At 39.3% G+C, this 23,437-nt stretch overlaps 1 protein-coding gene across 5 annotated transcripts in view; it reads left to right on the top strand.

Moving 5' to 3' along the window:
- The window catches only part of LOC119911600 (coxsackievirus and adenovirus receptor homolog), a 127,488-nt gene that overhangs the window by 87,974 nt on the left and 16,077 nt on the right, over positions 1–23,437 (top strand). The window contains exon 6 of one of the 5 annotated variants that reach the window (XM_038730519.1): positions 76–297. The exons of 2 other annotated variants lie outside the window; for them this stretch is intronic. In XM_038730519.1, the coding sequence (XP_038586447.1) occupies positions 76–182 (107 nt within the window). In that variant the 3' untranslated portion in view covers positions 183–297. Of the gene's footprint in view, positions 1–75; positions 298–23,437 lie in introns of those variants that run through there. 2 more of the 5 variants (XM_038730518.1, XM_038730516.1) reach the window with 2 other exon arrangements.

The raw sequence follows: 23,437 nt of genomic DNA, 5'->3' as shown, positions 1-23,437 counted from the left end.
AAGTGCAGTAGATAATGTCTGACATTCTGTCCACCTGCTGACAGCTGATACCTCACACCTGTTTCTGCTCTGCAGGTCACACAGATGGACACAAGGAGGGAGGAGACAAGGAGGGAGGAGACAAGGAGGGAATGTTTCACAGACAGGTGGTGTGTTCGCTCTTGTTGGTGTTGGTTTTATAATCTTTGGAAAGGATGCACAGCATAATTCAAGAGAAATGTCTTGATCTTAGCTTATTCAAAATATAACCATTTGTATGCACGTGTTTCTGCTCAGCTTTCCTTGATGCAGCTTAAATACCATAAACATATATACATGTACTCAGGGATGGGTAGTATTTAAGATACATGTATTTAAACTGGATAAAAACAGGCTGAGGGGTTGAGCAAATAACTGAGTTACAATTATTTTGAACAGAGAATAAACGGAGAAGTACGCTTAATCTACTCTCTCTAGCTAGTCTGTACTCGGGTCCATAGCAATCTTTGGGTCCACTGAAACTCCAAAAACCCTCGGACACTACAGAGAAACCAGGACATGTCTGTCAGCAGGCCACTTTGATCCAGTTATACTCTGGACCCACCTGCACGTTTACAGGTGGACAGAGGTTCCTGCAAATCACTCAGGCACGAGATTTAAGACCACTTCCTTCACTCTGTTCAATCTCACTCTTATCTTTTCACTCCATTACCTACTCATTTCTCACCGTGTAAATATTTAATTAAAAGCAATGGTAAAAAGCTAAAAACAAAGAAAACGAAAACAGGACGTTGCAGTGGAAGTTACCAATCTATGGATTTAATTAAAGGCAGTGGTAAAAAGAAACTGTCAGTTCTTTTAAATTAAGACTGAAGACTTTTCTGAGTATTTGTAATTTGATTTTAAAATACATTTTAATGTATTTTTGACCATCCCTGTATGTATTAATCAGAAATGTGAATAGTTCTTTATTTTGCATGTATTTAACTAAGCTGACTTTGTCTCAAAAGAAAAGATGTTAAGACAGAGTCTTGAATTTGACTGTTTAAAACACAATATTAGGAAAATATAAAAAATAAAAGTCCTTCTTTCAAAATGTGACGTGAAAGTACACTTTCACTTAAGCTAAGCGTAGGTACTTTACATAATGTTGGCAGTTAAATCTAAATGCTTCATGTAAAATATTAATCTGCAGAGTAACATGTTAACACTCTGAACATGTTTTTATTCAAGAATGTATTTTTTATTTCAATGTAAACGTCTGTTTTTCTTGCCAATAAAGCTTCTCTGAAGTAACCTACAGATTTCAGATTAATGGTCATTTTCCACCAGTTGTTCACCAGAAATGATCAGAGTTCCCCTCCAAAGCATTTTTCAAATCAAGCTCACAGTCCAGTCTGACTTCTCTCTTTATATCAATATAAAAAACAGACTTCATGTCAGTTGACTTTTGAACAGCGTCCTGCTTCTAGAGCAGATGAAACCAAAAGTCAATAAAACCTGAAAAACCGGATCATTAACTTCTTTAACTCTGTAGCTGAGCGAGGAAAGTCAGTTTGGCTCTAAATGTCTGTCTGGGCCTGTCCCTGTAATCAGAGAACAAAATGGTGGGACTTTCAGAGGGAGTAGTTTGTTATGAAGCAGCTCTGAGCTCATTGTAACTTCCCCATCCCCCACGTCTCAGTCTGAATCAGGATGTGGGTTCAGTTCTTCTTCTTCACTGCTGCTGGGTAGAAACTAACATGAGAACAGACTGCTGCTCTTTTATTCATTTATATCTGAAGTTTTATATCAAACACCAAGTTGAGAGTTTAGATCTTCTGTTTCTGTCAGACTGAGCTGAACTCAACACTTCACTTACTGAAACATGATCTCATCTGCTGTGTAAACAGAATCACGTTGAATAGTTGTGACTGTTTTTGTTTCTGTGGTCGTGAAAATGATTCACATGACAAAAGTCCCGAGCTGTATTTCCCAGCAGCAACACCTCAGACTCAAATGTTCTGTATGATGAATGTTTGACTGCTGTATATTCTCACTTCTGAATGTTTCCTGTTGGTCCTCTGACTGCAGCTGTTAACATGGAGGTTTTTGTTCCTGAGTAAAACCTTCCTGTTCCTTCAGTCACAGATTGTCTCCTGAGCAGTGTCTCCACTCGACTGTCATTTAGGATCTTGTGTCTCTCAGAGGAGCCATCTTTGATCATGTTTCCTCCTCCTGATCAATAACTGCTGGATCAGGATCACTGAAACCTGATCATCATGTTATATCCTCCAGTCCAGTCGTGTTTCTGTATAAATAGTCAGTGTGACGAATCACAACATTTTAAAGGTAATTTCTTTGTCTCATGACCTCTGATGGTGTCAGAGAGAGACAGTAGGTTCACTCTGCGTTTGTCAAAGGTCAGCAGGTGTGTTTGATCTCTGAAGCTGAGCGCTGTGACCTGAATGTAACATGACAGGCTGATTCCTGCAGAAATATTTACTATTAATCCTTTTTAGTAATTTGTTTTTGAGAAGCAGTTCATCACAACACAGCTTACAGTGTGTCAGTGGTACTTTCAGGGACACAATGTAAGTTGGAAACTAACACCTCATTGTTCTCTTTACCAGCACAACCAACTAGAGAGGAACTATCAGGGGAAACCGCAGATCTGAGTCACACTGATTAAGAATAGACTCCTCATAAGAAGCCATTTTGCAGTGAATCTTTAACTCTCTGTCTGTCTGTGAGCAGCAGCAGGATAAACTCCCTCATGTTACAGTCTGCAGAAGATAAAAACTGATTTGAATCCCAAATGTGGAGGCAAAGTGTTTCAGCTGCTGTTGAACTCAGAGTTTTAAACTCTGAATGATCTGTTTTCTCATTAGATTTCTCTCTGAGTCGTGTTCATATTTCTCAGGTGAGCGTGTAGAGCTCAGTGTTCATATTTCAGTGCAGCTTGTATGAATAGTCATTGTGGCGCAGTGGAAAAATAGTTGCATGTACTTCCTCTTCTGTCACGTGTTTCCTGGTTGCTACAGAGACGAGACCACAGAACCAGACCAGAGGAAGTTTCTAAATGTTGTAAAAACAGGCTGCAGAAAGAGGAAGCTGCTCTCAGCATGAAACTCTGTTGAAGTGTGACAATAAAACTGAGAAAGACTCTCTTAGTTTGTGAAGTCTTTATTACAGAAAGTTCCAGTATAAGTGTCTCCTGACGTCTGCTGAAGTGTTTAAATGGTTTTTTAAATATTGATCTTGTTGACCTTTTTCATGTTCCAACTGTTTGTGTCGTAACATTAAAACTCCTGGTTTTCTGAACAAAATATAAAATATATTTACCTTGAAAACTTTGTCAAAGGTAGCTTTATTTATTACAGATGATTATGTTTCTGATTCTCTAAAAGACTGAGGACTGTGTGACCTGAATGTGATGTTAACACGACAGGCAGGTTTCTAACAACGAGACAGTTACACAGAAAACACATTTATTTTTATTCAACATGACGTCTGTCTGTTGGCAACATGTTGATCACAACTCAGCTCATCATCTACAGGCCTGTTAAAGTCAGAGGTGGGCATAGCAGCCCAAACTGTACTCAAGTAAAAGTACTGTTACTTTACAAAAACAAGTTCTCCCGTAGAAGTAAAAGAGTTCATCAAACTAACTTCTTGAGTACAAAAGTATTTTATTTGATGTGGATGTGACTAGAATGCTTTCAGATGGTCTCCTCAGGTCAAGATAAAGAAGTAAACATACTTTATTTATTTGTAATGAAATGACAAGTCATCATCTCCTGATTAGACAACCTGCCACATTTACACCAGAACAGTATTCTCACTGTGTATCCATCAAGTGTGATTACAAAATACTGCATTAATATAATCGTCTGTTAGGACTCCAATAACTAAAGATTGTTTAAAAACATGAATTATTTTCTTTATCTCCTATAATAAATTATGATTTGGCAAACAAATCAAATTAGGAGATAATGCTGTGATGTTTCATAATTTATTAAATACAGGTGTGTTCACTTCTTCACATTTACCTGATGAAGATCATCTGTGGAAACATCACATCAGTCACATCCAGGTGAAGTAAGAAGAGTTTGTTTTACATATAATCTGATCTGTCTTCATCAGGTTACACCAACGAGCATGACTAGTTAAATGCAGGATCACTATTAGCTTGAACATTTGTACATATACAATATTTATTATTAAACATATTAGCATTAACACAACAGACGCTGCTCTCTGTCAGATGGTTTGGGATGAGACGGCGCTGACTGCAGGGGGCACTACATTTTAATCTGTAGCCTAAAGATTAGCTGCTAGCGCCATCTGAAAGCCATGCTGTAGCTGCAGCTGTTATTCTGCTCTGCAGGACTTCACCTGGATGTGAGCCAAGTTACTCTGAACCAACAGGTTTCATTAGTGATCGCTCTGGCTATTTTAAGCTGAAAACATTTGAAATAAAGAATTATAAAGCAGGAAGTGTTTTGTTACAACAACAACAGAGCAGCCATCTCGTGTCCTCCACCCTCCTTCTTTACTGAGCAGCTTGTTGTTTTCTCTCTGATATTTAATATTTTCAACATCTGCACTCCCACCCTGTATTCTTATTACAATTTACAGAAACATTTGACTTGTATATAAACATTATGTAGCTGTTTTTTGTTGCTTTATATATATATATTTATATATGCTGCTATATAATCTCCTTCAAATTAAAAGCCTCCAGTTGTCTCCTTCTGTCTCCTCTCTCTGTGACCTGTTTGGACTGAACCTTCAGATTTGAAGCAGCAGCTGCAGAAATCAGCTCTAGGATCTTTGTTCATCACACTGGAGACGTTAGTATGTGGACTGCATGAAGGCGTGGCTGCTGTCGTTTCATAACATCTGTCACCATATGAGTCTTTTTCCAGAAGAACCTGAATGTGACTGAGATGTTTTAGATTTAATAACCTGCAGGAACTGATCTGAAGTTTCGTGTTTTACGTGCAGACTGACAGATGCCGTGAAACAGTTTGTCACACAGAAACTCTGCAGGAGCTCACTTTGTGTCTTTGTTTTCATGTGAAGCCCCCTGCTGGCTGTCTGACTGCATGTATATATGGAGCTTTCACCCAGAGTGCCTTGGGCTAGGAAGAATAGGAGATGTGATGGTGCCAGCCCAGTGACAGCACTGAAAATGAACCAATGCTATACAGGCCGATATATAAATAAATAATTATTAATTAATTATATTTGCTCCAAAGGTTTTTTTGCCCGGTAGTGATGGGAAAAGTCACTCTTTTGACAGTCTCAAACCTTCAAATCTCACTCATTACTAAACTTAACAGTTCTTTTTAGTAATTTTGTTCATTTGAACTTGACTGGTGATTGCAGGGGCAGCACAGTGGTACAGTGGTAAACACAGCAAGAAGGACGTGGGTTCAAACCCCGGTTTCCCCGGCCTTTATGTGTGGAGTTCACATGTTATCCCTGTGTCTGCGTGGGTTCTCGCTGGGTGCTCCAGCTTCCTCCCACCATCCAAAGACATGCAGCCTAGGGTCATTGGTGACCCTAAATTGTCCTTAGGTGTGAGTATGACTGGTTGTTGTTTGTCTATGTGTGGCCCTGTGATGGACTGGTGTCCTGTCCAGGGTGTACCCCGCCTTTCGCCTGATGTCAGCTGGGATTGGCTCCAGCCCCCCGCGACCCTAGACGCAGGATAAGTGATTGACGATAGATGGATGGATGGTTATTGTGGCGCTGCAGCCCTCCAGTGGGCGATTAAAAAACAGTGCTGTTGTCAAACAGGGAAAGGCTGCCTGGTTTGCTTTAACTGACAAAGTATAATGCACAAATTCACCTCTTGATCATTCAATCGCCACTACTCCAGCTAAATCTGCCCATTTTCACAATATATACGCAGATATGAGTATACAACCAGGCCAGCCATATGTAGGCTATGTATGAATATGTTGGGGGTTTTGTAGAGTTTGAAAAGTTACAACAAAGCTGATATTTCTTACCAAAGGTAACCTGTAAAATATAACCTGCTGAGTTTTAGGCCAGACGATTGCATCAGAATGATGATTAAACCATTTTTTATCTCCTTTTTGTAATGTGAAGAAAACTGACACCTTTGTTTAGTGCCAGACGGATTCTTTTGTTTTAACTTTTTCATAGACATCTAAGATTGGGTTTGGACCGTTTTGGAAACAACCCCTGTTGTTCTGTATGACTAGTTTAGAGAAAAGACTGTTTGTTCCATAGATCAAAGGGGGGTTCACATCTAGGATCGGCGCTCTTTTGTTTGACCAAAAGTAATGTAGAACAAAAAAGATACACCCTTCCTAATTGGGTGCAGAAGAAGTTAACCAAATGACCAACGGCTGTGGTCCTGAGCCATTTGGAGGAAAAAGGATCCGCCCACTACCTGGAGGACATTAACAGCTTATTTTGTGAGAATCAGGACTGAAAGCTGTAAATCAGAAAGGAGGACCTACTTTTCAGTCCACTGCAGTGTTATTTGTTTTGTTCTGTAATGCCATCTCTTTATTCACCAATTTTGTAATTAAATCTTTTTTAAAATTTTAATTTGGTCCCAGCCTCTGCTTTCTCAAAATCTGAAAACGCAACAACCACTGTCCCTTATAACTGTTAGAAACTGTTGCAGAGAGTCAGATTAGAAATATAAATTGATGCAACTGAAGTTCTGAATGCTTTATTTATCTCTGCCTCACAGTGAACATACACTTTTATCTGAAGATCTGTTTCTGAAAAAAGTTTACAATAATCATCCAGCCTGGTTTCAGTGTATTCATATACGTAACAATCATCAATGTATACTAACACACCTCATGATGTTTCATATGAAGGACTGCAGAGTGAACACGGCCCTCTGCTGGGCTCAGAGTGATGCTGCTTCTGTCACCAAGCTGACTGGGACTGCACTGAGCATGTGCAGCTCTACAACAGCTAAACAACCTACAAACATTTTTGCTACATGCTGCACTTTACTGAGACTGAGGTGGATCCACTTTAATGCGTTAACTTTTCACTTAATGAGTCATAAATATGACAAACTGGGTTGTTGTTTTTTTTATCTAAAAAGGATAATTTCTTCTCATAATTGTGACTTTTTAATGTCAAAACCTTTTAATAATTCCCAACTTTATCTTTTTGTCTTTTTCTGCTATAAATTAACGCAGTTAGCGCCAAAAACAAATCTAAAGCTCATTAATTATGAATAGCAGCAGCCTGTTTGGACAAATAGACGACCACACATAATATTTAACACGAGCCAACAGAGCGTTTCGACCACCGAAGCTTCTCCTGTGAGCTTGGAAAGAGAGGGGTGAGCGCTGACTGATGGTGCGTTCATGTGGTGTCGGCATAATCGGGGGAAAAAAGTAAAACATATGAATTCATGCTTTATCAGGTCTTCTCACAAGCTGACAAGCAAACTACTTGCAAACAAATGCTTGTTTTCTAAATAGAGTTCAGCTCGATCAGGGCTGTGCTAACTTGTTTTATAGTAAAGCACAACGACAGCTGGAATCTAGTAACAAACACATATTTTCTGAACTTAGGTGGTTCAACTTCCTTGCTAACTTTTCTCCAAGCATGGTTTTTACCCCTTTCTGTCTTTCATCTTGGTCAGCTGGTTGTTCTGTTGTTCGTTTTCTGTAGGCATAGCCCTCAGGTTCCCTGCTCTTACTACCGTGTTACATTATAGGTCCACTGTTTTTTAATTAAAGGTTATTTCATCTGTATACCTCCAAGGATGTCAACATATGCGACAATAATATATCAACGTTACAAACATTGAATTACATTTTGACTGAGACACTTTTATAGGTTTAGAGAAAAGGTACAAGGTTGTTTATTAGTCATTTTACAGCACTAGGCTGCATAACAAAACGAAATTTGTTGTTCATTCATGATACACACACACAACATATATTTGAAAATAGTAAAATTTGGGGGGAATTAAAAAGAGGGTTTATCTTCGGCTGCGCTTCTCAACCTGTAGCAGTCCCAGAGCTCTGTGATAGTACTTAATATTTATACAGAAACTGGAGAAAGTAGGAGATTGCTCATGCGAATAAGAAAATTTTGCATTGACTTTTTATGTAATTGAACCGTGCAAAAGATTTGCTTCGCTTTCTATGTGAACACACAGTAACACAACAACATGGATGCCTCATGTGACGACTGTGTGTCCGGTCCAGCTGGCTCTAACAGGTGACATTGATTTGGCTCGGTTACTATCTCTGCTTCCAGCTTAACAGCAGAACAACAAAGCCTCCCATTACGAAAGGGTAGTCTACACTAGATACAGATATTAAAACCATATGTTGACAGTTGCTTCAGCCTTTTTGTTGCTGGATACAGAAATTAAATAGATATAATGTACAGCCTCATGGAGAAAAAGTTTTTAATGCCTGTTTTTATAAAAGTTGAATTCTGCCATAAGAATTAATAGAAAATGAGACGTCTGAGGAACATGTGAATACACAGTGACCAGTTGCAACCATCACCACTAGATGCCACTAAATGTTACACACCGAACTTTTAAAATAAGTATTTTAACAATTTATTTAATCTTCTGTTGTGAAATCTAATAAATGGATGTGCTGAGGTGTGAGGGGCTTTGGGGACCAGTTCCAGGCCAGCTGGACATCAGTGGTTGGACTGGTGTGAAGGTGTGAAGGTCTACCTCAGTGAAGAGTAGACGACCTCTGGCTCTGCTGGAAACTCTGAACACACAAACACAAACAGTTCAAACAACATGAGAAACTGTTGGAGACAAAGAAACTCCGTCACCAGACAACAACTCTGCTTCACTCAGTTCTCAGGAACCAACAAGAGTTTCAAACTAGAGATTCACTGAATCAGGTCGCACCAGTAAAACATAAGAAACGTCTCAGCTGGTAAAGACTTTAGTGATCTGAAGCTGTTGCTTGGAAACATTTTCTCTTCTGTTCAGAGTGAGTGGGGAAATATCAGATTAATTTAAGTTCTTCTCAGTTTGCATCATTTTTAGAAAACACATATTGTCAACAACGTTGAATCTTTAGTCTTCAGACTAAAGGAGTCATATAGCATGCTACTAAAGTCAGCAGAGATGCAACAATTACATTTTTTCTGTCCGATTACTAATTTTTCAAAGATCTAACTTGACGATTCTGATTTTCTTTCTTCTAAGAACTTTAACTGTCAGCATACACAATTTTTCTTTATTGGAAAGTTCTCTTTATTTGGGTCTGCATCAGCAATATTTTTGCTGACTGGGGTCCATTCAGCTGTACCTCCATAATAAAACACTCACTTAAATAACTGTGACATTTACAAATTGCTGCAGGATACAGGAGTCCTGTCTGTTCTGTTGCTGTGTTTGTCAGATGTTCCATAAAGGTAAGTTTATAGTATGAGAATGAGAAAAATGTGAAGAAAATGAGTCTGGAAGCAACTGGTTCTTGTTCTTGGGGGGCCTTCATAGATACTGTTTGACTGCCTGACACATTTACAAGCCCTATACTAACATGATTCGCCTCTGCTTTAACTTTGACGGCCTGTGTTTTGTTGACTGCTTAGCTCAGACTGCGAAAGTTCAAGATGTTTTGTTTGATATGCTGTTATATATTTTAATGTGTCTCTGCAGTCTCTTGTGTGCTGACCTTTGCTCAGAGACTCCAGAGACTTATGGTTGTACATGATCATATTTCAGTTTAGACAGTGATGTCCAGTAAAGAGGAAGTGAAAGTCCGCTCTTGCTGGCAACTCGACCCTTTAGAGAAATAAAAAATGTCTCCCTGACAACAGATGTATGTATCTCGCACACATGAAGGGAGGCGTGAAAAGAGGTGTGAAAAATTAGTTTATAATATTCATTAATAGATTTTCAAACTTGTTTCTGAGATAACATTCTCTCTGTATATCCCTGATAATGTATAAATAATTGTTCAGCAAAGAAGGCCCTATTTGCTAATGTGACATCAACAGTTGTGAAAAGACAAGCACCCTCATTTTGTGATTACAGGAGCAGGAGGAAGAGAGAGGATGAGGAGAATAGAATGAGTGTTGCCATGAACTGATAATAATAATTAATGTATTCTGTATTTGGAGTGATGCATTTAGAAGGGATGTTCATTTATTTTGTTTGAGAAGTGTGGCCCACTATATTTGGCCTTTATGCGTTAAACATTCAAAGGATTATACTAACATGAGTTATAGAGACCTGCATGATATGTTTTCTTACTTTATTTAGAAAATTGTTTGTGAACTGAGGCAAAGGGGTGTTGCAACTACTGGACAGAAGGACCATCTACCAGAGATGCTCTCAAGTCTCTGAGCTAGAGTCCAAGTCAAGTCTCAAGTCTCTCGTGGTTATTACGAATGTTGTATCACCTGCTGTGTTCAATCCAGGTTGCTTATAAAACTGCAGAGCTATAAGGAATTCTGTATCTGCAAACCAGATTTTCATTTACAGAGCACAACCATGTAATGTGCAATGCAATTGTTGACGGCTTATTAAATACTGTAAGTCAAAACTTTCCCCAGACTCTTAAACCCAGTGTAACGTTAAATAAATAAAACTGTGACGTTGCATAATCAACAATAAACCTGTAACCTGTTTTTAACAGACAGAGAACAACCATGTAGCCTAAGGTACGTAGTTGGCCGACACATCTGCATGCACACCATCACCAAACCTGCATATATTTACATTTTAACTCCTTTTATCTCATCAATCCAAGATAAAACCTGTTCCTTCAGTCACAGATTGTCTCCTGAGCAGAGTCTCCCCTCGACTGTCATTTAGGATCTTGTGTCTCTCAGAGGAGCCATCTTTGATCACGTTTCCTCCTCCTGATCAATAACTGCTGGATCAGGATATTCTGATCAAACTGTTTCAGGAGACTTCTTTTTCTGGACTTTGTTGAAAACAAAAGTCTGATTCTAGTGTAGAAACCTCATTTCATTGTTTATTTATTATTTAAACACCTTGTGTGAAATGTCCCCCTGTGCAGCTGACTGGTTTTCTCTCAGAGTCGTGTTCATATATTTAGTGCAGTTTGTGTGAATAGTCATTGTGGCACAGTGGAAAAATAGAGTTGCATGTACTTCTTCTTCTGCTATGTGTTTCCTGGTTGCTACAGAGATGCCAATACACAACCAAGCCACAGGAAATTAGGTAGATCCTGTGAAAACAGACTGCAGAAAGAGGAAGCTGCTCTCGGCCTGAAACTCCGTTGAAGTCTGAAGTGTGAAAATAAACAACTTATAAAAACATCATATTTACCAGGAAATATTCTGTGTTTGTCAAATGTCAGCAGGATATTTAATTAATTTATTTATTGATTGTGTGTTTGTTTCTCAAAACAACTGAAAGCTGTGACCAAAATGTCCCAAACGTGATGTTAACACATGACAGGCATGTTGCTAACAGCAAAACTGTAACACAGAAAACACATTTATTTTTATTCAACATGACGTCTGTCTGTTGGCAACACATCATCTACAGGCCTGTTAAAGTCAGAGGTGGGTAGAGCAGCCCGAACTGTTCTCTACTGTACTGTTGCACTCTGCAAAAACAAGTACGCAGGTAGAAGTAAAATAGTTAATCAAAATACCTACTTCAGAGTACAACTGCCCTCAAGTCTTCTATTTGATGTGGTTTGACTAGAATTTCAGATGGTCTCCTCAGGTCAAGATAAAGAACATATACTTTATTTATTTGTGATGAAATGACAAGTCATCATCTCCTGATTAGACAACCTGTCACATTTACACCAGAACAGTATTTCCACTGTGTATCCATCAAGTGTGATTACAAAGTACTGCATTAATATAATAGTCTGTTAGTACTTCAATGAGTAAAGATTGTTTAAAAATATAAATTATTATCTTGGTATCTCTTATAATAAATTATGAAATTAGGAGATAATTCTGTGATGTTCTGTGATTCCATATTTTCTTAAATGCAGGTGTGTTCACTTCTTCACGTTTACCTGATGAAGATCACATCAGTCAGATCCACGTAAAATAAGAGCAGTTTGTCTTTGTGTTTGATCTGTCTTCATCAGGCTGCACCAACGAGCATGACTAGTTAAATACAGACTGCAGGTACACTATCAGCTTGAATATGTCTTTAAATACAATATTTATTATTAAACATTAGCATTAACACAACAGACGCTGCTGTTAGCTCACAGGAAGAGAAGACTGACTGCACTAAGTTTTAATCTGTAGCCTAAAGATTAGCTGCTAGCGCCATCTGAAGCCAGATGCTGCAGCTGCAGCTGTTATTCTGCTTTTCAGGAATTCACCTGGCTGTGAGTTACCAAGTTACTCTGAACCAGCAGGTTTCATTAGTGATCGCTCTGGAAGGAGTCGCAGGAAAACAGACAGAATTGGGATTCAGAGGCTTTGAGCAGACTTTTTACTGCAGTTGGAAGCTAATGTAAGCTGAAAAACTGAGAAATAAAGATAGAGTTTTGTTACAACAACAACAACAGAGCAGCCGTCTCGTGTCCTCCACCCTCCATCTTTACTGAGCAGCTTGTTGTTTACTCTCAGATATTTAATATTTTCAACATCTGCACTCCCACCCTGTATTCTTATTGCAATTTACAGAAACATTTGACTTGTATATAAACATTATGTTGCTGTTTTTTGTTGCTTTATATATTTATATATATATATATATATATATATATATATATATATATATATATATATATATATATATATGCTGCTATATAATCTCCTTCAAATTAAAAGCCTCCAGTTGTCTCCTTCTGTCTCCTCTCTCTGTGACCTGTTTGGACTGAACCTTCAGATTTGAAGCAGCAGCTGCAGAAATCAGCTCTAGGATCCTTGCTCATCACACTGGAGACGTTAGTATGTGGACTGCATGAAGACGTGGCTGCTGTCGTTTTATAACATCTGTCGCCATATGAGTCTTTTTCCAGAAGAACCTGAATGTGACTGAGATGTTTTAGATTTAATAACCTGCAGGAACTGATCTGAAGTTTCGTGTTTTACGTGCAGACAGACAGATGCCGTGAAACAGTTTGTCACACAGAAACTCTGCAGGAGCTCACTTTGTGTCTTTGTTGCTGACGCAGTTCTGTTTTCATGTGAAGCTCCTGTGCTGCCCCCTGCTGGCTGTCTGACTGCATGTATATATGGTGACTTCACCCAGAGTGCTTTAGGGTAAGAGATGTGATTGGGTCAGCCCATAGACAGTATATTATGAGAGGCCATTTAGGGTGAAAACATTGAAAAACAGACGCACACACACTGAAAACTGTCACACACGCACTGACAATGTGCACACATACACTGAAAACACGGAAATACTGACACATTCACACTGAAAATGATCATACATGCACCAACAAAACACCAAGCACACGCACTGAAACCAGGCACAGACACACTGAAAATGTGCGCACACACATTAAAAAGGGCACACACCGTGAAATATGTGTACATCCACATTGACAAAGTACACATACACAAATATTCACACCACACAAACTTCACACAGAGTAGGATACAGGCTACTTGTCTGTGTGTGTGTATCTAAGTGTGTGCCCTGAAGTCATTTCAGTGCCTGTTAATTGTAACAGGAAGTCACTGATGCAGCCAGCTATATATCGATGGTCAAAATACATGTAGAATGTGTATAATAAGCTCAGCAAATCATTGCATATTGTAGATCATAAAGTGAAGTGTTGTAGGTTTCATGTGATAAGAAGACAGATATGAAGTTTATAAAATATCTGAATTAATTGTGACATACAATAAATATCCCTCTCTGTAGGTTTAGGGATGCTGAACTAAATATATAAATATAATAAATGATTAACTGTTCATATACAGTGAGGAAAATAAGTATTTGAACACTCTGCTATTTTGCAAGTTCTCCCACTTAGAAATCATGGAGGGGTCTGAAATTGTCATCGTAGGTGCATGTCCACTGTGAGAGACATAATCTAAAAAAAAAAATCCAGAAATCACAATGTATGATTTTTTAACTATTTATTTGTATGATACAGCTGCAAATAAGTATTTGAACACCTGTCTATCAGCTAGAATTCTGACTCTCAAAGACCTGTTAGTCTGCCTTCAAAATGTCCACCTCCACTCCATTTATTATCCTAAATTAGATGCAACTGTTTGAGGTCGTTAGCTGCATAAAGACACCTGTCCACCCCATACAATCAGTAAGAATCCAACTACTAACATGGCCAAGACCAAAGAGCTGTCCAAAGACACTAGAGACAAAATTGTACACCTCTACAAGGCTGGAAAGGGCTACGGGGAAATTGCCAAGCAGCTTGGTGAAAAAAGGTCCACTGTTGGAGCAATCATTAGAAAATGGAAGAAGCTAAACATGACTGTCAATCTCCCTCGGACTGGGGCTCCATGCAAGATCTCACCTCGTGGGGTCTCAATGATCCTAAGAAAGGTGAGAAATCAGCCCAGAACTACACGGGAGGAGCCGGTCAATGACCTGAAAAGAGCTGGGACCACCGTTTCCAACGTTACTGTTGGTAATACACTAAGACGTCATGGTTTGAAATCACGCATGGCACGGAAGGTTCCCCTGCTTAAACCAGCACATGTCAGGGCCCGTCTTCAGTTTGCCAATGACCATTTGGATGATCCAGAGGAGTCATGGGAGAAAGTCATGTGGTCAGATGAGACCGAAATAGAACTTTTTGGTCATTATTCCACTAACCGTGTTTGGAGGAAGAAGAATGACGAGTACCATCCCAAGAACACCATCCCTACTGTGAAGCATGGGGGTGGTAGCATCATGCTTTGGGGGTGTTTTTCTGCACATGGGACAGGGCGACTGCACTGTATTAAGGAGAGGGTGACCGGGGCCATGTATTGCCAGATTTTGGGGAACAACCTCCTTCCCTCACTTAGAGCATTGAAGATGGGTCGAGGCCGGGTCTTCCAACATGACAATGACCCGAAGCACACAGCCAGGATAACCAAGGAGCAGCTCTGTAAGAAGCATATCAAGGTTCTGGCGTGGCCTAGCCAGTCTCCAGACCTAAACCCAATAGAGAATCTTTGGAGGGAGCTCAAACTCCGTGTTTCTCAGCGACAGCCCAGAAACCTGACTGATCTATAGAGAAGATCTGTGTGGAGGAGTGGGCCAAAATCCCTCCTGCAGTGTGTGCAAACCTGGTGAAAAACTACAGGAAACGTTTGACCTCTGTAATTGCAAACAAAGGTTACTGTACCAAATATTAACATTGATTTTCTCAGGTGTTTAAATACTTATTTGCAGCTGTATCATACAAATAAATAGTTAAATCATATATTGTGATTTCTGGATTTCTTTTTTTTAGATTATGTCTCTCACAGTGGACATGCACCTACGATGACAATTTCAGACCCCTCCATGATTTCTAAGTGGGAGAACTTGCAAAATAGCAGGGTGTTCAAATACTTATTTTCCTCACTTTAATTGCTTAGATAAACAATCTCTCTGAACAAGGAAAACCACTCGCACTGAAATCCATGTATCATCATGTTAGCTATGCTTTTATTTTGAAAGTTAGGACAGGAATCTAAGGCTTCCTGTTACACTACAACAGCTTCCGGGCGCAAGAAAAAAATTTTAAACGCACACACTCAGATACCCCTGTATTTCAGTGTATATGCGCACATTGTCAGTGCGTGTGTGACAGTTTTCAGTGTGCGTGTCTGTTTTTTAATGTTTTCGGGGTGAAACCATTGAAATACAGACACACACGCACTGAAAACGGTTTTTTATTTAATCGTTCTTTACCCATACACTGTGTAAAAGAAGTTCGGTTTGGCCTGAAAAAGAGGTTCGCCCTGATTATAATTTGAAAGTTACGACAGGAAGTGTTTTATTTTTAGAATGGTGGGGAAACGGCGCATGCGCATCTAAAGCCCGGGCAGTGGGCAGCGACGGCAGCGACGCAGTGTGGACAGCAGCAATGGCAGGAAACCAGTCGGAGGAGGCCATCAATATTTTGAGGAGGCTGCTTGGTTCACCAGCTCTCATGAACTGTCTTGTGAACCAAGAGGCTTCTGGAAATAAACCCGGTCAATAATGAAAACAATGAGATAAGCTTGGTGTTTAGGCCAAACCAATACCTAAATGTTAATATGAGGAACGACCCTACCCCGCACCTCCCACCCCCGGTGGCTCAACAAGTGAAGACGCCTCAGTTCCAGGCCACGCGATTCGGCAACTGGGGCAAGTCAAAAGCAAAGAGAAGGTGAGTAACATAATTGTTTGTTTTTATTATATATTATAGACTATAAATTTAACATAAACAACGCATGTTAATTTTGTCCACTTTCCAGACCAAAACCAGCCTACCACCGTGAAATTACGTTTTTCAAGGACGTAATACTGCTCTGCAGCCCTCGGGACAAAAAAGTCCCAAAGCAACAAATGAAGGCAGTGTTACATGAAAGGGGCCACATATTGAGTGCACTAGAACTAGATAAATCATGGGACCACGCGACCCTGCTACTCAAACTCCGTGAGGCGTTTGACGGGAAGATCCCTTCAGGAGCTAGGTACGTCATGTTCCATGCTAGCACAGCTGGCTTGAACATTATAAATATCTTGTTAGGTAAAATTAGGAAGCTTGTCGGTTAACATTAAATTTATGCAAACCTGTCAACCAAATTTAATACATGTTAGCTGCCAATGCTGTTGTTGTTGAGGTATTCAAGGTATGTAATCGTGCGACTGTATCCGTCGACACAGACGTGGAACACCAGCTGACAAGTTTGTGGTTTTCGTCGATATGCCTGTCAAAAGAAAGCTAAGCTACGATGTAAGCGTGACGTCACTTGGGAATTCACTTTGACACGGGAATGGGATTTTTGTCTTTAGTCCCTTAGCCTACTGCCTTAGCCTACTGTATATAATACCAAATTAAGATTACAATCACTTTATTGAAGACTAAATAATCACACACTAGGCAACATGATTTTCTGTTTATCAAAATATGATAACTTACCACAACTCATTAGGTCCCCCTACGTGGTAGATTCTACGACGACTGGCTTGACTACGACGAAAGCATTGCCCGATTGGGTCCATTTACTTGGCGGACCCTCCAACGCTGAACACGTATACCTCTGGAGCGAAGACTTCCGCGGACATACGTTTCTCCGGCATTAGGTGTATTGACTAAAATGTGCCCAACAACCGACAGTGGTGTGTAATCCTGTGATGGGATACTAACACGCTGTCCGTGACAATCGATCCCATACAGTGAAGCAATTCCTTGCCAATTCAATCCTAAATCCACACAAAGTTTAATCTGATCCGCTGTCAAATCGTAGCTTGGGCGACCAGGAGCGCCACTTCAAATTGCCGGCGGAATGACGCCTCTTTGGCATGTCTGACTTTGAGGTTGCTGTAGAATAAGAATTAGTTGCCTGTGTAATGTTTCTAAGAGAGCGGTGCAGTCTCTTGACTCCGGGCTGTTACCACGACAAACCACAGCTTTTTGGACTTTTGCATTACAGGCCTACTTACTTTCGTTGTTGTAGCTAATACCCCTAAATTTTCTGCTTCTGCGCCTAAAATTTTCAGTTAGGGGCCAAAAAGTGTGGAGCCCTGTCTTATATATACATGAAGCACTGCACAGTCAACATCGCCCTCTGCTGGGCTCAGAGTGAGCAGTCACGAATACACATCTAATTAACTGAAACTTGATACTTTTAATCCTGCATGAAAAAATGTTAAATTTATGACACAAGTTAACTTTTCACTTACTGAGTCAAACTGAGTTGTTTTTAAAAAAATCTAAAATAGGATAATTTTCTCTCATGATTGTGACTTTTAAATGTCAAAACCTTTTCATTTTTCCTTACTTTATCTTTTTCTGCTATAATTTGATTAACTCAGTGATAACAGAGCAGAAACAGATGTAAAGTTATGAATAGCAGCAGCCAAACCAAAGCCCAGCAGCATCCAGAGAGTAAAACAATGACGGAGAGAGCAGAAGATGGAGGAACAGCAGCTCTCTGTTCTCTTTATTCTTCATCTTTATTGGTTTGTCTGCTTAATGAGCAGCAGGTGGCGCTCAAACACAGTCTGACTACAACAAAACCTCTGAACATCCACCTTCACTCCTGCATCTCTGGACGTTTGAGGGTTTGTCACTTTTGACCTTAGACATATAGACATTAGTCTATATATATTCTATAGAGTTTGTTATATATTATATCATTTTATTATATAGATTTTATTACATATTTATTATATATAGAGAGATACAGAGAATTGATTTATGCAGCAGTCATTAGGTCATCACAGGATTATTGATTGGAATAAAATAGGAGAGTAAAAATAATCAAATAATTTGTTATTATGTTTTAAAAGTTTTGGTGACTAATTGATTTATTGTAAGGTCAGTGAATGATTTAGAGTTTTAACTGTGGCCCTGTGTCGATAGAAAGACACCATGAGGACAGTGGAGATGCAGTACAGTCAGAACGCCACCAGGTGGCAGACCAGTCTGAACACAAGCTGGAGGGAGACTGAGCAAGGGGGTAAACCACACTTGAAACAGTTAAGCTGACCAAAGCCTGCATGGACGGTTCCGTGTAGGCCCAAAAATGCCGTCAAAAACTTGTGATATTCCGTCACACATGAGAGATGTAACCGTATTGCTTAGATTATAAACCCTCAGTGAATCTAAAAAACTATTGGGCCATCAGTGACGCTGCGATGGTGTCAGTGATGCTTCAAGTCAGACAAACACTCTGAGCTATGAAACTTTTTGTTGGTGCAGCTATGCAGCTAACAGAATTACGGTGTTTCTACCGGTGCACTACGTCAACCACGGTTATGCAGTGCGACCATGCACAGTAGATGCTTGCTAGCTACATTTGGGCTAATGTAGAAACATGGTGATGCAACATGGCAACGCCTCCATGAGACTAAATGTCTCATTCTAAAGTAATAAAACATCACTGTTCATTATGTAAGGTCTTTATACACCACTGAAAACATAGTTGTGGATATTATATTACATTTCTAGATCCTCAGAAATATTACACACTGAACCTTTAAAACAGAGGGCAAAATCTTTACAGACTGAATGTCAATAGTTCACAGACTAAAGAATCAAAACTCTTCAAACACAAACACTTTTTACTGAAGTTATATAACATCCATGCTGTTCAGAGACTGCGGCTGCGGTTTGTTTGTTTCTTCTTAGCTATCTGCACTGAAGAGAGGTGTCGGTTAGCCACAGCCAAACCAGAACACGTCAGATCTTCCATTTGACAGCTTTGTGAAACCCACTGAACCACAGGAGAAAAACAAGAACGAGACCAAAGTTTATTGATCCTTTAGAAAAAACAAGTTTCTCTGACAACAATAGTCCAAAAACCATTAATAAAATATAAATAAGCTGCACATCGGTAGTTGGACTGGTGTGAAGGTGTGAAGGTCTACCTCAGTGAAGAGTAGACGACCTCTGGCTCTGCTGGAAACTCTGAACACACAAACACAAACAGTTCAAACAACATGAGAAACTGTTGGAGACAAAGAAACTCCATCACCAGGCAACAACTCTGCTTCACTCAGTTCTCAGGAACCAACAAGAGTTTCAAACTAGAGATTCACTGAATCAGGTCGCACCAGCAAAACTTGTAAAAAATATTAAAAAACTGTCTCAGCTGGTTAAGACTTTAGTGATGTGAATATTTTACTAGGAAACATCTGTAGAGTCAAAGTAAGCAGTAATATAACCTCCAAAAATAAAATGTTCAGGTCTGTTTGTTTAGAGTGAGTGGGAAACATCTGATGAAGTTAAGCTAACTAACAGTATTTGGTGTTTTAGTCTTTGTTAACATCACATTATGTAATTTCAGGTATGTTGTGTTTATTGTGAAATGTAATTTAAAGTCTTCTCAGTTTGCATTGCTTTTAGAGAGCAGATATTGTCAACAATTTCAGAAAGCAGACTACTTAATTGGATCTGTGCTCAGACCAATCCTGTTCACTTTATATATGCTTCCTTTAGGCAATGCTATCAGGAAACACTGCATAAACTTTCATTGTTATGCAGATGATACTCATTTATATCTATCGATCAAGCCAGATGAAACTCATCAGTTAGCTAAACTTCAAATGTGCCTTCAGGATGTTAAAACCTGCATGACCTGTAATTTTCTCATGTTAAACTCAGATAAAACTGAAGTTCTAGGGCCAAAGCACCTCCGTGACGCATTATCTAAAGATATAGTTTCCCTGGATGGCATCGCCCTGGCCTCCAGTCAGGAATGTCAGGAATCTTGCAGTTATCAGGACATGTAGTTTGCATCTCACATTAAGCAAATTTGAAGGACTGCCTTTTTTCACCTACGTAATATTGCAAAAATCTGGAATATCTTGTCTGAAGATGATGCAGAAAAACTAGTCCATGCATTTGTTACTGAGCTCCTCTCTCTTTCTCCTTCTCTCCCTCTGTATGCAACCTCATCCCATTATTGCAGGTTACTAACTCGACATCTTCCCTTTCCCGTAGTCTTGTGCTTTCTCGTCCCTCTCCTCTCTCCTCCTATCAATTTCTGCAGGTGTTTCTTGATCTGGAGCTGGGGAGTCCGGATCTGTGGTTGCGAGTCACCTGCTGTCAACCCCATGTTCCTGCTCTGCTCTTACAACTAGTCCAGTTTTTATTATTTTTGTTATCATTATAATTAACATTACTATAAATATCTGTACCATTAGTCGTTTTCAGTTTGTACCAACATTACCTTTACAGTCCGTATTTCTGGTGGATCTGGTAGGATGCTCCCCCCTACCCCCAAGCCCTCTCTCCCTCTTTATTGCTACCTCTCTTACAGCGTAAATCGCTTCGGCAAGAGCCTGGTCGCTTTCGCCTCGCCTCGTCTTCTCAAAAATGTCCCTTTGACCCGTCATTGCCGAGGGCCGTGCGCCGTAGGCTTCGGAGGCAGCTGTGACATCTAACTGCAGGATGAGAGGCCAGTACACCACAGACCCCTCTCAGAAGTTATTCCACACTGTTCGTCATCATGCATCTTTGTAACTTGTCAATACGAGCGCCATGGCATTGAACATAATGAGCCCAAAGCTCTGTGTGCAGTAGAGATGTGTTCATGTGTTTTGTACTATACTTTCTTGTTGGGAAAGGAGGGATGGTCATTTCTTTCATTGCTGCTGGTTGTTTCTCAGACATCTTGTTTGCAAGTTCTGAAGCCAAGCTGAAGATATTAAACTTGACTGAGACAGATGCTCGAGTGGGCTACACACAAACATTAGTTTAAAGAAAAGATCAAATTCAGGAGGCCAGAGGGAGTCTGTGAGTTGTGGATTTAATTCACAGGTTCAGCAAAAAGGTGCATGTCAGGGCCAAGGTCACACCACACGGGCCGCAGTTTGCAGATGGGCGCCGGTCCTCAAAGGAGCCTTTCATCTCCTGGGTGACGTTGCGAGTAATGCAGATGATACATTTCTATTACCCACATCTCTTTAAAGGAATAGTTTTTGGAAACACCGTTTCTCTCTGGGAGATGAGAAGATTGGTCTGGAGTCAGGTCGTGGTTAGCTTAGCATAAAGACTGGAAGCAGGGGGAAACGCCTCTGTCCAAAGTTCATAAATAAAGAGCAGCTGTACCTTTCGTCCTGTGTGTTCTGTCGATTATTTGTTCATAACTGATGTCTTCTATTCCTCTAACTAGTAGACTGCAGCTGGATCACTCTCTGGAAAATAAAACAAATACAAATTACATTACTGCAGGTACTGTAGCTGATACTGTTAGTATATTTACAGCTGTTTGCACTGCTACTAGTACTGCAACACATGTAATAATTATACTGCTGTAGAAACATTTTTCATGTATAACAAAATAATTATATAAAATACGTTTTATCATAACTTTTATAAATGCCAGCAGTGCGGTGAAAAGAAAGACCAAATATAAGTGGAAACTAAGTAGCTGGAAAAGGACGTTTGATGACCACAAAGCTGCTCGTTTCTATTAATGCAAGTTCACACATTTCAGCAGTAAACAGAATATAGACAAACACATCACCATCAGCTGTAGCAGAGCACACTATAGTGAGAAACCACACCAGTGTCACGCCTCAGTAAACTAGCATCAACAGGAGGAAGTTGCTGCTGTGGTTTAGATGAAGAGTGGAAAAAAAGATGCAGACGCAGAACCAAGTGTCTTCGGTACGCTGAGTCCGTCGTCTCTTTCATTTAAAATCATTTAAACACTTAATGTAGCTTTTATTTACTATAAGACAAAAAGATCAATGTTTTAACAGTGAAACAGCAGAATGTAAATCTGCATATTTATAATTAATTTCTTAATTAAAGTCCTGCAGTGAAACACAGAGACACGTACAGCGGAAGTGTTTTCAGACAAAGGAAACTGGACGACCACTTTAGCGTCTGTTAACAGATTCACCACAGGGCACATAACAGACCCACCTGCAACACACATCATCAACAACAAAAAACAGACTACAATCTGAAACTTTATGAAGTAAAAAAGATTAACCTTGAATCAGTTGCTGTTTGGAAACATTTCTGTCTGTTGTTGAAGGTGAGTGCAAGTGTCCAATATGTAATGTAGTTACATAAAATAGAAAAGTAAGACATTTTAGAATAAAACTCTAAAGCATCAAATGACCAAATGTCCATTGACCGATGACAGTTTTGTACTTCTGATCACTGCAGCTCACTGACATGATTTATTCTCTAGGCCTAAACATTTTGGAAGTTCAACATAGTCTACAATAATCCCCATAATTCATAATGTCCTCTCCAAAACATTTACCCAGTTTTTAAAAAAAATGTCTGCTTTTCTCAAAACGTCCTCATATTGAATATTTTTACACTTTCCAAAAAATTATACTTTATACAAATGTCTTCACATTTCAAAAGGTCTTCATATTTTAAAATGTGGTATGTCAACATGTCAGGACGTCACACAAACTACAAAATGAATGACTTTATTAAAGTGAAATCAAAATGTGAATGTAAATACTAAGAAACATGTAAAATGTTGGTGTCAGATAAATATGATGATGGATAAAATGTGACATGACATGGAACAGAAAAGAGGTATGTCAACAAATACTAGTACAACGTTTAAGTGAAAACAGTGTATAATACTACACATAATTTTATTAAGATTAAATGAACAAATCAATACTGGTGTTTGAGTAAAACCCACAACAGCACAACAGTTCCCACATTTTTTATGTACTGTATGTGAGGAGAATAAACAGAGACATGCAAATCTGCATATTTATAATTTATTATATTATTTTTTATTATCTGTCCTGCAGTGAAACATGTGCAGGCCCACGTCCAGCGCCTAATGTTGCTGTAAGCTTTGGTGACTAAAACATACAGAATTTCACCAAACATGTAATTTAATTTCTAACATAATTACTTTAACAACATTT

The sequence above is a fragment of the Micropterus salmoides genome, unplaced genomic scaffold (genome assembly GCF_014851395.1).
Source record: "Micropterus salmoides isolate LMB-PRFRI ecotype aquatic unplaced genomic scaffold, ASM1485139v1 Ms_hic_scaffold_2, whole genome shotgun sequence".
Classification (NCBI taxonomy): Eukaryota; Metazoa; Chordata; class Actinopteri; order Centrarchiformes; family Centrarchidae; genus Micropterus; species Micropterus salmoides.
The sequence above is the reverse complement of the archived record's forward strand: the minus strand, read 5'-3'. Positions and strand labels throughout refer to the sequence as shown.